This window comes from Martes martes (genome assembly GCF_963455335.1).
Source record: "Martes martes genome assembly, chromosome: 8".
In the NCBI taxonomy this organism is placed as follows: domain Eukaryota; kingdom Metazoa; phylum Chordata; class Mammalia; order Carnivora; family Mustelidae; genus Martes; species Martes martes.
Window position 1 is genome coordinate 128,008,401 of NC_137895.1, and position 15,540 is coordinate 128,023,940.

At 39.4% G+C, this 15,540-nt stretch overlaps 1 protein-coding gene across 1 annotated transcript in view; it reads left to right on the top strand.

The window, feature by feature from the left end:
• MYO3A (myosin IIIA) overlaps positions 1-15,540 on the top strand; it is a gene marked incomplete at its 5' end in the record, with an annotated part of 224,003 nt that overhangs the window by 14,210 nt on the left and 194,253 nt on the right. The window contains 2 exons of the mRNA XM_080811651.1: positions 9,971-10,075; positions 10,645-10,744. Of these exons, the coding sequence (XP_080667777.1) occupies positions 9,971-10,075; positions 10,645-10,744 (205 nt within the window). The remainder of the gene's footprint in view (positions 1-9,970; positions 10,076-10,644; positions 10,745-15,540) is intronic.

Below are 15,540 nucleotides of genomic sequence, written 5' to 3' on the forward strand. Positions count from 1 at the left end.
ATTATCTCAATTTTGTTTACGTAGCAATGTATTAATTTCCTCTTTAATTTTGAAGATATTCTTGCTGGATATAAGACTCTTGGTGGACAGATTTTTTTTATTGAGCTCCTGGACTATATCTCCCTTCTCCCTTCTGGGCCCAGTAGTTCCTGATAAGAAGTCAGCAGTTAATCTTATTAGGGTTCTTTTTCCTATAACAATTAATTTTTTCCTGTTATTTTCAAGGTACTCTTTTTTTTTTTAATCTTAGGCTATTTTTATTTTATATGACTATGGATCTCTTTGTGTTTATCTGACTTGAGTTCATTGAGCTTCTTGGATGTATAGAATAATATTGTTTTTATCAAATTTGGGAAGATTCAGCTATTGTTTCTTGCACTATTTTTTCTGCTCCTTATTCTATCTTCTGGCACACCCATACATTTATATGGGCATACATACATTTCCTTGAAACTGTTCATTTATCTTCATTCTATCTTCTCTCATATTTCATAACCTCTATCAATCTAACTTCAAGTTTGCGGGTTCTTTCTTCTGCCACTTCAAATCTACTGGTGAGGTCCCCTGTTGAATTTATCGTATACATTACTCTAATATAATTTTCGTCTCCAGAATTTTCATTTGGTTCTTTTTTTATGAGTTCCATCTCTTTATTGATATTTTTTATTGATGAGACATTATCATCATACCATTCCTCACTTCTTAAAGCATGATTTCCTTTAATCCTCTGAACATATTTATAATTCCTACTTTGAAGTCTTTGTCTACTGAGTTCATCATCTGGGCTCTCTCATGGGCAGTTTCTGTGGCCTGCCCTTTTTTGTGTGTATGAGTGACACTTTTCTGTTTCTTTGCATGTCATAATTTTTTGATTGAAAACTGGATATTCTATGTCATATATTTAATGTATTATAGGACTTCTAGATATCGATAAGGGGAAGCTTATTTTTTTGTTTGCTTGTTTGTTTAGTAACTTGGCTTATCCCCCATGGTATGAAGCCTCTCATGTTCCTCCTCAAAGGGTACGCTTTGGGCATGTGCGGTCACCCTCAGATGGCCATGGATTTAACAGTGCTTTCCACCTCTCCTTCCCTGATCTTTCTAGAAGGCTTTCTGTCTCTATGGTGAACACTCAATTATTAGGCTCCACTAATTGGCAGCTGATTCCTCTATTGTTTTCAACAACGTCCTGGGGCAAAAATTGCTTCCCAGTCTGATCTAATTAATTTGGGTCTATGCCTGGGTGCTTTTTGAGGTGAGTCCTTTGAGATTTTTCTGACCCCAAGAGAGTTATTCTTAGCTGTTTCTTTCCTTGAATCTCTCTGTTAAGCTAGCTGGTCTGTGGTTACCTACCTACTTGTTCTCATGGAGTTACCTGCCTCCTTGTAATTACCAAAGCCTCCACTGTTTTCAAGAAAATCCTTAGGCTTGATCTTCCCCCCTCTCTCTCTCAGATGTCAGGTCCAGCCTTGGAGCTCTCTGTTTTTGTGGCCTGCCTCTCTCCCTGGGCAAAATATCTGAGCCACTGTTCTGGAACTGGCAGCATGTCTTGGAGAGTGGCGCATATCATCCTGTTTGAGAAGCAGCACCGTGGATTAGGGAGGTGGACTCTGTAGCTGGCTTGGTAGCACAGAGTTGGGGAAGGGGCGAGAAATGCTGGTGGTCTGCCCCTCCCAAAAAAGATACCATAGACCTTGAATGGGAGCTGGTGGGAGGGGCATCCTATCTTCTTGGTTATGTTCACGCTGAGTAGAGCTTTTGTCACTGTGCCCTGGTTGGGGGTGAGAACAGCAGGGTGGTTCGGTTGCCACAGACTCTTAGTATTCTTACCAAGATTGAGTTTTGTTCTCAAATGTTTCTTCATTTGCTGTATGTCCTTATAACAATTTCTGAAGACATTAAATGGTTGTTTATTTTTAAATTTTTACCAGTTCTTGTTGTTTCATGGGGGAATAGGTCCACAGAGTCCTTCACAATTCCATTCTGGGGGAAAAACCAATCCTATGACATCTTTAAGAAGGAATCAGTCTTGTTGACTCATCTATGAGGCCAGCATAATACTGACAAAAGAAAGTGAAGATATTACAAAAAAAGAAAACTATATTCTAACATTCCACATGAGTATATATGTAAACATCCTTTGTAAAATATTAACAAATTCAGTAACATATATGAAAATGTTAATAGATCATAGTTAAATGGGCTCTGTCCCTAGCACACAAGTTTACTAAAACATTAATAAAAAATTAAAATTTTCTGCATTACAATTCACTGCATTAGAAGAATCAAAGAAAAAAAAATCATGGAAAACACCTGCCAAAATTCAATACCCCTTTGTGATAAGACACTATCAGCACATGAGGAATAGATGGAAATTTCACCTAACAAAGTGCATCTACCCAAATTTTTAAGAAATAAGTAAAAAGCTTGAAGTCTTCACAAAAGCATATATATATATTTATTTTTTCCAATATCTTTGGTAAAATTTAAATTAAAACCACAATCACACCGTACTACACATCCACTAAAATGACTATAATTACAGACTAATAAAACAGAATATTGGTGAGATTGTGGAGTCCATTGAACTCTTCATTTTGCTCAGGCAACATGAAATGGCACAGCTACTTTGCATATGGTACAACGGTGTCTTCTAATGTTACACATGAACCCATATGATCCAAGTTTCACCTGTAAGCATTCACTAAGACTGGTTTCTACAAAAATATTCAAACACGAATGTTGATGAGCAAAGTGGAAATTAGAAATGAGTTTTAGAGAATACGAGTTTCTGCTTTTGTGGCCTCCCAAAGAATATGGTCTTAAGACTATATATGGCCTTAGAGCATTCCCAGAATGAATGAAAAAAAATTGACATCACGAAGACTTGCCTGAGAAAATATAATTCTTGTTAAAAAACTATAGTTATTAATATGGTGGATATTGTTGGAGGAAAAGCTAGATAGATGAATGCAATGAATAAAGAATCCAGAAACAGATCCATAATGAAAAAAAATTGAAAAATGGCAAAGGTCAGAAATGCCAATTATAGAAATTAGTAGCCTTCTTTCAGAAATTTGAGTAGAAATATATGCTTTCCAAACATCGTGTAGACAGAATACATTTAGAAAACTTATAAAGGCTGTCTTTGGAAGTTAGTTGTAATGGTCTGTTTATAGAATCTCATCCCTTTTGATTTAGATTGTTTTTTAAAATGTTCGACTGAAGTCTGATTAGAGAATTCATTTTTAGTGCTGCTCTGTTATTAGTGTAACTCTGGTTTAAGAAAATTACACTTCAGTTTTTTTTGATTAAAGAGCGCTAAGTGTTCCTGGTAGCATTGTGTTTCAAAACTTTACTTAAGGGTTTTCAGTCCCCCATTACAAGTCCCCATCTTAGTTTATGTTGGCGATTTAAGAATTGCATAAGCTAAATATGACAATTCATTCATCTGGATGCAATTCTTTTTAAAGGAAAACGTAAGGTCAACTTCATTTTTAATGATGTATTGCCTAATTCAGAAACATCATTTTATATATTTAATCCTTCATGATCATTTAAAAACAAGTACACTTCAATGTAAAATTTATTGTTTTTACTTTTCTTTATATGAAAGAAAGGTATTTTGTGCTAGTTGAGCAAAAGCATATTTCACCAAGAGCGTATTTGAAATATCAGTAATTCTAAGTGAGGTTTTGAGAATTCATGGTGCTGTTTCATTTCGAGCATCTTTAGGGATAGTTCGACCACACATTAATTTGTGGTTTATTGACATTTGGCACCTATAGTCTGTTTCATAATTTCCATGTTTGTTATTTTTGCCCTCTTCCCCCATTGGGCTTTCATTTCAACCTACTTTCTTAAACCTTCATTCAGAAGGCTCTTTTCTATCCTAGAGACTAAACCACAGCAGCCAGAGAAACAAATTTTGCTATTCTCTGTACAGAACATGGGTAGGAGGCATTGGGCAGGGTCCAAGAAGACGGAATCGTCCACATCGTCAATTACTCTTGGTCAAGGTCCACACGAAGCCTCACGCAGTAATTTCCCCTACCAGCAGACATGACCATAGTCAAGCAGAGAACCAGCATAGATTCAATGAGGGGGAGGATTTTCAATTTAAGAATATTTCATCATTTGTGGACGCCTGGGTGGCTCAGTTGGTTAAGCCGCTGCCTTCGGCTCAGGTCATGATCCCAGGGTCCTGGGATCGAGTCCCGCATTGGGTTCCTTGCTCGGCAGGGAGCCTGCTTCTCTCACTGCCTCTGCCTGCCTCTCCACCTGCTTGTGTGTACTCTCTCTCTCTCTCTGGCAAATAAATAAAATCTTAAAAAAAAAAAAAGAATATTTCATCATTTGTGATTTTCTCTGTCATTAACCTCTTAAAAAAACGACTATTTGGAGGCAGTTTTTTTTTTCTTCAGCATAAGTAATAAAAAAATAAAATGAATCAGGGAGTAAGTGGGCAAAATGTCTGTGCTCAAGCTATGCAAAATGGGAATTTTATGACTTCAAAGGGCAGGCATCTAGATTTACACACCTCTAACTTTTGGAGCTATAAATACTAGGAGATATAAAATCTGAGGTACCTATCCTTTGCAAAGTAGGTACACAAAAGAAAAAGGCATTTTCCCCTTTTTCTTTGTTTTCCACCTTAACACTATTCCCAGATAGAGAATGAGACGTCCTGATAAAAATATCCCACAGCAGAGTCTCTGTCTTTTGGGGAAGTTCTGTCTCTGATTTCATTGTTGCTTTCCATCCCTTTGCGATTTTATGTCGTTTTGTTGTTTCTCTTCTTCCTGGTTTCTAAACAGGAGTTATTTTTGGTCTTTGTACTTTAATCTCTCTTTCCCTGTGTGGGTAGTGTAGGATCTTGGGAAGGTGAGGCCCAGATGAATATTGAAAACAGACTAGATGCTCCCACGGAAGGGTGCTGATAGGAGGTCCATGCTAAGCAGTGGTAAGGGAACAGTTCTGTCCCTCATCAAGAAGACTTCAAGACTCTCAACTTGAGGTAGACCATCAATAGCTGTCATAGGGTCATGCATGTAATAGGCACCAAATATTTTTAGTTCAAGTGCACTTTCTAACGAGGCACTAATTATTTAATGAAACCCTGGAAAAGCAATGATGATATGCAAATGGTTAAATTGGGCTTGGATTTTTAATAAAACCTAAGTATCAGAAACTAGATATTTTAAAAGCCGCAAGTATTTGGATATTTATTTATTTATTTTTAAAGATTTTATTTATTTGACAGAGATCACAAGTAAGCAGAGAGAGAGAGAGAGACAGAGGGAAGCAGGCTCCCTGCTGAGCAGAGAGCCAGATGCAGGACTCGATCCCAGAACCCTGAGATCACGACCCGAGCCGAAGGCAGTGGCTTAACCCACTGAGCCACCCAGGTGCCCTGGAAATTTATTTTAAATAATACTTCTGAAAACAAGTTTCACATATATTATTAATAATCACAATATATAACAAACAGTACAGTAAAAGATATAAAAGGAAAAAATAAAGCTTCTGTTACCTCAAATTCACATTATCTGGAAGTAAAACACGAATATCTGGTTTTCATAATTTTATTCTCTTTAATTTACTCTAGTCCTTCCATATATTAAACTCAAATAATGTTTTGAAGTTTTCTTTTTCTTTTTGATCCGTAATTTAAGGATTTTAGTGGGCTTTTAAAATCCTCCCCACTTTAAAAGTTTTCCTTTTTTTTTTCTTTAACTTTTAGTCATTGATTGGTAATTGGTCATTTTTAAAAAATTTTGGTCATTCTATCTTCATATGGTTAAAAGTTTCAACCAATCAATGATCATTCTTTTTCAAATGTCATATGAAATAATTACATTATTGAAACAATTAATTTATTGTGTTATTCAAATTATTTATAGTCCTATCTTTGAGAAGCTGATTCTGAATTTCTTCTAGAAGAGTACAAGTGCAGGAAGAGCCCAGAAATTTTTGGAAAGATAATAAGAGATGACTTATTTGATAAACCAACTCTTAAACCAGCTTTAAAACAAGTTGATACTTCACAAGAACAGAGAAATCAGAGGAATTTCATAGATAATCTAGAGAAAGGCCCAGGCATTCACTGGAATCCAGCATATAGCAAGGGTGACATCTCATACAGTAGCAGACTGTCTATTGGAAACAAACTAAATATTATGCATTTAAAACCCTGGAAGTGAGGGCCACCTGGATGGCTCAGTCAGTTGAGAGTCCGACTCTTGATTTCAGCTCAAGTGCCGATTTCACGTAGGGCGTGGAACCTGCTTAAGATTCTTTTTCTCCCTCTCCCTCTGCCCCTCCCCTGCTCTCTCTCTCTGAAATATATAAGTCTTTAAAGAAATGAAATAAATTAAAAAATAACATACTGTAAGTGAATTAAAGATCAAAATAGGTTAAAAGACATAAAATCATAAAAAGAAAACACAAATATGTTGTAATGATCTCAGTTTAGGGAAAAGCCTTTCTTCTAAGCATGACCAAGTAAAACAGGGAACATTAAGAAAAAAGTTGATAAATTTGAATCCGCCTCTCCCCAAAGTACACTTCTGAATTGCAGAAGACATCATAACCAAAGTCGGTACACCAGAACAGCAGGAGAAAACTTGTCAGCATCTTCAAGGGCAGATTCTAGCCTGTCTTTAAATCTTTTCCTTTTTTCCCTTCCAACTTGATGTTATCAGTCCCTCTATGGTATTCCACAATACTTGCTCATTATTATTTTCCCATGTAAATAATATATTTTTCCCATGTAAATAATATAATTTTCCCATGTAATAATTCAAGACTTAACATATAATCTTGGTAACTGTTATTTAATCTCTTTAATGCAGAGTTTTTCAGTCTTGGGCTGTCAGTTTTAGCTCAAATGATTGTGGATTGTTCTTAACAATATGCATTTAAGGTATATTATACCAGTAGAGAGAATGCAGAATTGGGATAGCTACTTTGACAAATAGTTTGGATGATGCTTAGAAGGTTAAACATATGACTCATAGGACTTAACAGTCCCCTGTCCTAGGTACTTACCCAAGAGAAATGAAAAGTATATTCATGTAAGGACCTGTATGCAATGTTTACAATGGTTTTGGTCACAATGACCCCAAATTAGAAATACCTCAAATGTCTTTCAGTTAGTGAATAAACAAACAGTGGCTTATCTATTCAATGGAATATTCAGCATCAAAAAGGGAATGAACAGTGGTGCACTTGGATGGCTCAGTTGGTTGAATATCGTATTCTTGATTTTGGCTCTGGTCATGATCTCTTGGTCATGAGACTGAGCCCCACATCAGGCTGGGCACTCAGTGTGGAGTCTGCTTGAGAATCTCTCCCCCCCCCCACTGCTGCTCTCCCCGCTCATGCTCTCTCACACTCCTCTCTCTAAAACAAACAAACGAAAAAGGAATGAACATTAAAACATTAGAAAAGAAATATTCTTTTCTAGAATATTCAATATTCTAGAAAATTCTAAAAAAAAATTTTTTTTTTCTAGAAAAGAAATATTCAGTAGAGATGAATTTTAGATGCATTAGGTAAAGTCAAAGAAACCAGACTCAATGGGCTTCAACCTTATGACTCAGTTTCTATGACAGTCTTGCAAAGGCGATGCCATGGGGACAGAAAACAGATTAGTGGTTTCCAGAGGCTGGGTAGGGGTTTGACTACAAAGAAACACAAGGAAGATTTTTATGTCCTGAATTTGTTCTGTATCTTGATTGTGGTAGCAGTTAGATGATGAATGCACTTGTCAAAACTCAGAATTTCAGTTAAATTGGGTTAAATTTATGTAAATTATATCTCAATATACCTCATTTTAAAAAACAAAGTGAGAATTTATTACAAAAAAATCCTGTATTCTAACCTTGACTCAATGGGAAAAACAACTGTTTGAAATAAAAGTTGACTAGAGAAAATAAAATTTAAACTGCTTAGTGTGAATTACAAGGTTGCATTAGTTCTTCCTGTATTTCATTTTTTATTTTATTTCCTGCACATTCTTTAGAGTTCCTTTATCCCCCTCCCCCAACATTCCAGGTATTTCCTCTTGCATTAACATAATAGTCAGCCCCAGAAGATGCAGCCAAAAAGAAGCCACACTTTGGAGAAATTGGAAAGGACATTTAGTTTCTCCACAGTGATTTTTAGATATTTTAAAACCGGCCCTAAAATTTGGTACTTTTTCTTTTCTTTTCTTCTTTCTTTCTTCTGAGAGAGAGACAACAAGCAGGGGAGAGGCAGAAGGAGAGAGAGACAGAGAATCCTAAGGTTCCACACCTAACACAGAGCCTCATGCGGGGCTTGATCTCATGACCCCAAGATCATGACCTGTGTTGAAATCAAGAGTCAGACACTTAACCAACTGAGCCACCCCAGCACTCCTATAACTTGATTCTTTGAAAGTGCCATGCAATTGAAAGAATTTTGAATTTCTTTTCAATTTTGAGTAATTTTTTGAGCCAGTCATGCTAGGCCACAATGGGGGCAGTGTGACCCTGTTCTCTGCTGCCTAGACAGCAAGGGTCTTCTGTTTGTCCCATGAAACAGTGTTCCCCTTCCTGATGCAGAAGAAAGTGCAGGTTTGGGAATGCTGGGGCTATACCTCCTCTCTGAGCTGAAAGAAGTTTTCTTTGAATTAGAAAGACATGAGCTGCAAATTGGTTAAGTGTGAAGGCTCCATTCTAGAATCAGACTGTCCAAGTGCCTCTGTTAGCTCTGTCACTACTGTATGATCTTTTGCGAATTACTTTATCATTTTATGTCTCACTTTCCCAGTCTTTAATACGGAGATGATCATACCCTACTTAGGGAGCGATGAGGTATAGAGATAACTCATGTGAATGGATTAGAAATGTCCCTGGCACAAAGTATGCACTCAACACATCTGAACTATGATTACCTAATCCATAATGTATCAGAAGTGTCGGGCATCCAATAAAATCGAATTACCTTGTTATGAAAAAGATGGGGAGAAAATGTGTTCAGTATTTCAAACTAGGATGCCAGGGGTTTATGATGTCCTCTGACCTATTTTCTCTGCCTCTCTTTAGGTTAGAGAGTCAGGGGAATTATGGCTTTTAGCTCCCAGGCACTGGTGGGTAACAAAGGCAGGCAGGAGAGGAGGCTGAAAGGTCAGGGTAAGATCATGGACCAGAGCCCCAGAGGAGAATCAGGGCAGAAAGTAGAGGCTGAAAGGTTGGAGATTAAAAGATCAAGTACTCAACGGGGTCCAAGCTTCCCTGGGACCATTTACCTAATTATCACCCCTCTTGTATTCCACGGCTGATACTGGTGCTTCTCTGTTCTGCAAATCTGCAGGTCTTTTGAAAGTTTTCTGTGTACCTAGCTATGGAGAACCTTCGTATGACAAATCCTTTACCGTGGTCTTCCCTTTTGTTTTTTCACTTAGATTCCCCCACTTTTGTGGGGGTGAGGAGGGAGGAAACTAAAGACCCTGAGAAGCATGGTATTTAAAAGAGTTACCTGAAATGTTATTTGTAGTCCTCATTTTAATGCATTCTGAAATTTTGCCAGAAAGGGGGGCATGTTTTTAAATGAATGTATATACAAAATAGTATATAGCCATGTATTGAGGTCATGGAATCTTCTTGCACTATTAATGAAACAATCAAAAATCAAGACTACTTTTTTTTTAAGCCCTAGATCCTAAAATTGGGGACTAATTTGTGGAATCATAATTATTCTCCTTGAATTTAAAAATCAAGCCCAGGGCTTCTCTAAAAAGTTACTCACAACAAAACTGTTTTCTAATAACTAATTGCACGTTAGTACAATTTACACATTCATTTATGAAGCCATAAAGATGGTGAAAGTAATCATTTGAAACAAAACATTGAGACAGTTTCAAAAAAATGTTTTCAGAAAACCTTTTAGAGCAAGTACTTAAAATGTCATAACCATTTTAATATCTTGGAATATTCCTTTATAGCTGTGCAATGGAGGATCAGTAGCTGATCTTGTGAAGGGATTTCTGAAGAGGGGCCAAAGAATGAGTGAACCCATAATTGCCTATATTTTACATGAAGCACTATTGGTAAGGCAATTTAAATTGGTCATGCATTAATTATGAGACAGTCTTCGTTCAATAAAAAATGTGGATCTTAATTTTAGAAAAATATCACTACATTAGTATTGATTGATGCAAGAGTGTGGGCAAAAATCTGAAATGTTTGGCATTACTACTTCCTTGTTTTATTAGAAACCTACCCTCCTTACATGTTAGCAGAACCCTGAGTTCTGATGTCCTACCTATACTTCCGAGACGGATTGTGATAAAGGCAAATAATGTGTATTTTTTACTAATCGGTTTTTATTTGCCATTATTTAAAATAAATATACAGAATGTTTCATCTACTGAGATCAACACGTTTTTAATGAAGTATTTGATAAGAGTTAAGGAAGGGGGTGCTCTAGTTTATGAATTTTTATAAACTCCACAGCAGAAATGAGGTACTTTGATTTGACTCATTCATTGCGAAATATTTTAAGACTGGTTGAGTGTTAATTTTGACATGTATTTCCGATTGATTTTGCACAAATGCCACCCTCTGAAAAATGTTGTTTGATGCTTTCTGTAAAAGTCTTATATTTCCCACCCCTTAGGGACTTCAGCATTTGCATAACAACAAAACCATCCACCGCGATGTAAAAGGAAATAACATTCTGTTGACCACTGAAGGTGGAGTCAAACTCGTAGACTTTGGTAAGTGTGGCTTGAAATGCATGAGTTTTCTGTAAAATGAGTAGTTACGATAAAGATTTGATCATTTTCCATCAGCCTCGCTTCCTAGGCATTGAAAGTGGAGAAAAAACAGTATCCCATTGAGGTAAGAAAGTGCACAGATTTTTTTGTATATTTGGTCAGTGAGAGATTCCCAGAAGAAAGGGTGACTCTTCAAGCCAGCGAGCTTGTGCCCGTAACACCACAGTAGCAGTCGGCGTGGTTGATGGTCTAAAATCGACAGCCCCCCAAATGATTACACTAAGCCTGTGTGGTAGTCCCATGGCCCTTATTAGGTGCTTTACAAATGGGCATGGGTCCAAATGCAGCATTTTGAGGCAAGAGGGGAAACCTTCAAAAGTCTCTAGGAAAATTGTTTCCGTCCTAAGGAGGCACGGGGAGAGGTGGTCTCTTTCTTTCTCGGATCCCCGTCTGTCTTGCTGCCGTGTGTGGACGTGCTGCGGCCATCTTGCTCCGTCCATCTTGCTCCGTCCATCTTGCTCCATGCTGAGCTGCTCCATCCCGAGAGGACAGCTGTCCTGGGAGAGGCAGAGCTGAGAGACAGGAAGAACGAGGTCCTCCATGGTAGAATTGAGCCACCGAATCAACAGATTCTGGCACCTGCCTTAACTCTGGACCTTTTGTCGTGTGAGAAAATAAATTTCCGTATTTACTAAGCCAGAGGGGTTTCTGTGTCATAGCCGAAGGACAACTCATCAGTTATCCCCGGTTCATCTGGGTGGTTACTTAGCGGTGTGACCGTGTCCTTCCACACCTCCTCCCATTGGATTCCTGTGAGCCCGCTGCTCCTGGGCCGGTGGGCCGCATGATTCTAGAACATCTCCGTGTCGAGCGTCCTTCAGTCACCTTTCCCTTACTCTGACTGGGGAAGGTGTTCCTCTTGGTGCTTCTTTACTCTTGATATTCCTCCCATTTTGTGATTATCTCATAGGATTTTCATTATCTATTAGGTCCTTTTCCTTTGATAAAAATACTTAGAAATGTAGACAGACAGGGTCTTTCAGAAGTAGCGTTTCGTCTTATTCTATTTTGTAGACCTAATGCTTTGGGTGTAGTAGTTCAGGGAATGAATGAATATTACCTCAGTTTGCATTTTGGAAACTGAAGCTTAGGGAAGGTGGAAGTTAATTGAGTTTAATATTCAAGTGTGTAGCTCCCTGTTCATCTGGCTAACCCTGGAATGAATTTCAGAGCATCTAGAGAGGAGCCGATGAATCGCATGTCCTTCAAACAGCCATGCATGTACCTTCCTTTTTTTTTTTTTTCCCCTCAATTGAGCTTTCGAAAACTGCTGAGCAACAGTGAGCTTGACAGTGAATTTCTGATGAACAGCTGGGATGCAGCTAGTCTGCGTTGTTGGTTGAGCTCAGAGCTGTGTGTTTGAACAGTCTGGCTGGGTTAGGATACTAATAGCAACTTGTGCCCGAAGTGGAAAAGAACAACAAAACGCTTTACCTTGCTCCAGAGGAGGGTCATTCTCTTCAGTCATGCAAGAAAAACTGGTAAACCAAGTAGCTTTGAGAAACGCACCTTCTTGGGACACCCTCCAAAGTAGCCGAGATTAAAATCATATACCTAAATAATTAATAAAGTGACCTTCTTTGTGATACCTTTGTAAATAATTGTAAGTTGAGAAACTGACAAAGGGAGGGCTTTGGTTCTGGATGAACTGAGTTACAGACTTTATTTTCAGCAACAGTTAGAAAAGAGGGCCAGTCACCTACTCCGTGGGTTCACAGCGCCGGATACTAAAATGCTATTATTTGTATATAAGATAATGCTTATATTTCTTCTGTTCCCCGCAGTAAGAGGACTTGGATTCAGTTTGCCTAAAACCATTTGTCGGTTTCCAAAGGAATTAAAACCTGCGGGGAGGAGTTGCAAGCCTAGTCAAACTCCTCAAGGGCAGAAGGGGCCGGATGTGATAAGCCACAACCGGCAGAATTACGCTGAAAACCGATGTCCTCATGTAGCGTTGAAATCAAAGGTTCAGGGAAGGCTGCAGCTGGGAGTAAAGCGTTTTAGGATACCTTTTATTTGAATTTCTCACCTCACAAAATCAATAGTGAGCTCGTTATTGGCTCCTGAAGGGCTGTGCCCGGATGCCTGCCAGTCCTCAGAATGTCCCAGTGGAGCGCCACCAGCTCAGCCATCCCCAGAAATCTGCTTCATATCCGGAGTTTCTTCTTTTTGAAAAAGTCACCAGTCTGGTTTCGTGGCTTAAGTCAGAAATCTTAGGCTCATTCGAGTCTTCCTTCCTCTTTGCCTCCCACATGTACAACTAGTCCAAAGCTCCGTCTCTGTATCTCCTGTGTCCCCAGACTCCGCTTCTCTGGCTTCTCTCTGGTCCTGGCCATCATCTCCCACCTGACCTCCTCTGCTTTACTTCCCTAAACTCCCTACGTCCGGTCTTTCTCCCTTCCTTCCAGTCCATTCTCTGCACTGTAACCTGGGGGGACCCTTTCGGGAAGTGTAGCTGATCCTGGCCCGGTCTTGCTCAGTATTCTGGTCGTTGGCTTCCACCAGCCCATGCGTAGGCCTTTGCCTTATGATTGTCTGAGTAGCAAGACCCAGACTTGAGAAAAGTCTGTCTGAATTGTTTTGTCTTCTCTTTTAGCATACAGGGAAATTTCCAGGGATACTCCAAAGTGTTCCACCCAAGCAAGAACAGAAAGAAGAGGGGAACCCTTTCCAATTCTAGGGAGATTGTGGAAAGATGAAACAGAGAAAGACGCAGGAGAGTGAGATGAGATTTATAAAAGTGAAGCTGACAGCAAGGGCAGGAGGAGGCAGTCACCTACACACTCCCCACCATTGTCACCCACATTCCGGAGAGGACACTGCTGCAGACTGGAGCGAGCAGTGTCCTTGTCATTTACACCTGGACCTGTAAAGTGGTTCAGTAGAAGTACTCAAGTCGAGCTTCCCCAAACCCTTCCCTTAGTGTCCAGAAGCCCAAAAGTCACCGAGGATCTGGGAAGTTCCTAGAGGGGTTGCTCAGCATGGGCAGTGAGGCGCAGAGCAGATCGCCGGGGCTGGTCTGAACAGTAGGCACAGCCAGACCGCGGAGTGTTCTCAGCTGCCCCTGAAGCCCACGTGAGCCTGAGTCTGCCAGGGAGGCCCAGGGAGCCCCGCCTGCATGCAGAGAGTGGACCGCAAGCTCAGCTGATGCCAGCACCAACGAGGGAGGCCAGTAGGGTGCCTGGCAGCTGGGCAGACGCATGGGTATGTGGTCCCCACGGCTAGAGACCCTCCACACCCAAGGACCGTCCCTCATCCTGTACACATGGTCCCATCTTCAGGAGGGAGGAAGGAGTTGGGATGCCATCGGAGAGATGGACCAGACAGTTTTATCCAAGGGAGACTGGACTCTGTCTGAAAGGACTTTATAGGTTTATTAGATCTGACTAAGGTTTCCTGCCCTCCCTGCCAGCAGGTAGAGGCACAAAGAGAGGCCACAGCAGAGGCAAATGGAAGAAACTACAGTTGCTCTGGGTGTCTTAGTGCAGTGTTACTAAATGTTGTGACCGGTTACAGACGTGATGGGTTCCTTGCCTAGGAACCTTCCTTCACCCCTACACCCAGCTGACTTCTGTTTGCCTGGCGGAGTACCCCCAACACCCCACACTCTGTTTAGCCAACAGTTGTCACACTTGACTGTACTCATATGTTTAATGTGACCACCTTCCCTGCTAAGCTGTAGGCTTCATGGTGCCATGGTCTCTGGTCTAGCACTTGGTCCCCAGAGCAAAACATGGTCCCAACACCTTGAAAATGTTCAGTAAATACTTTCAAATGAGTGAATGAATGAGAGGCAAAATTTTCCACGGGACCTTAAAATGCTCATCTTTAAGTAGGAAAAAGAGTATTCTCTACCTCAGATGGTTGATTGCTGTGAAAAATAAATCGCATGGATCCAGGCAAACTACTTAGTATAATTATTGGCATTTTATTGTTGTAAAAACTTGAGCTATTACCATTATCATGAAATCGAGTTCTCCCTTAACCCCTAGCTCAGTGCTGCACGCTCAGTACATACTTGATAAAGAGTAACTAAATATTTTTTAAAACAGTTGCTAAATACTGAAAATATGAGTTCCCAAGATGGCTTCTTTCTGTTTCAAAAATAAAAAGTAGTCCTTTGCTAGAATAAATTTGGTATTATTTTAAGTATTATATTAAGCTGCTTAATTATACTAAAAGTACGGTTCAGTTGGCTAATGTTCCTTATGGATACAGCCTTTAAGAAAACCTTTTTTGTTGTTGCTCAATGGATATGTTTTTATAGAAATCCCCCAGACACCTCAGAAAGTAAAAAGACAAGGGAGCTTGTAAATGTTTATTATTGAAATACATTAGCAGTCACTGGTGTATAATCAATCAATAAATAATATGATCTCCCAGGAGGTAAACCCCTTTAGGCAAATAGACTGATGTCTGGAAAAGCAGTCCTTATCTGGACTGGAAAATGAAAGAGAGACTGAATTTGAAGGGCAGTTCCCAGTTCTCATTTCAATGATTTCTCTCTGGGGAACTTCATTTCTAATAGGATAGTTAACATTTCAATACAAAAGTACAGAATGTACTTCTTGTGATCTATTTAGACACTGTTCTTATGACAGAATATTTTATGACTTTAAATCTCTTATTACCCACATGCCCAATTTTAGACCAAATCCCCCATGAGTAATGTAGGTCAAAGTGAAGTTGTGATTTATTTATTAATAACCCACTTCTAGCATCCAGTGAGGCAGTCG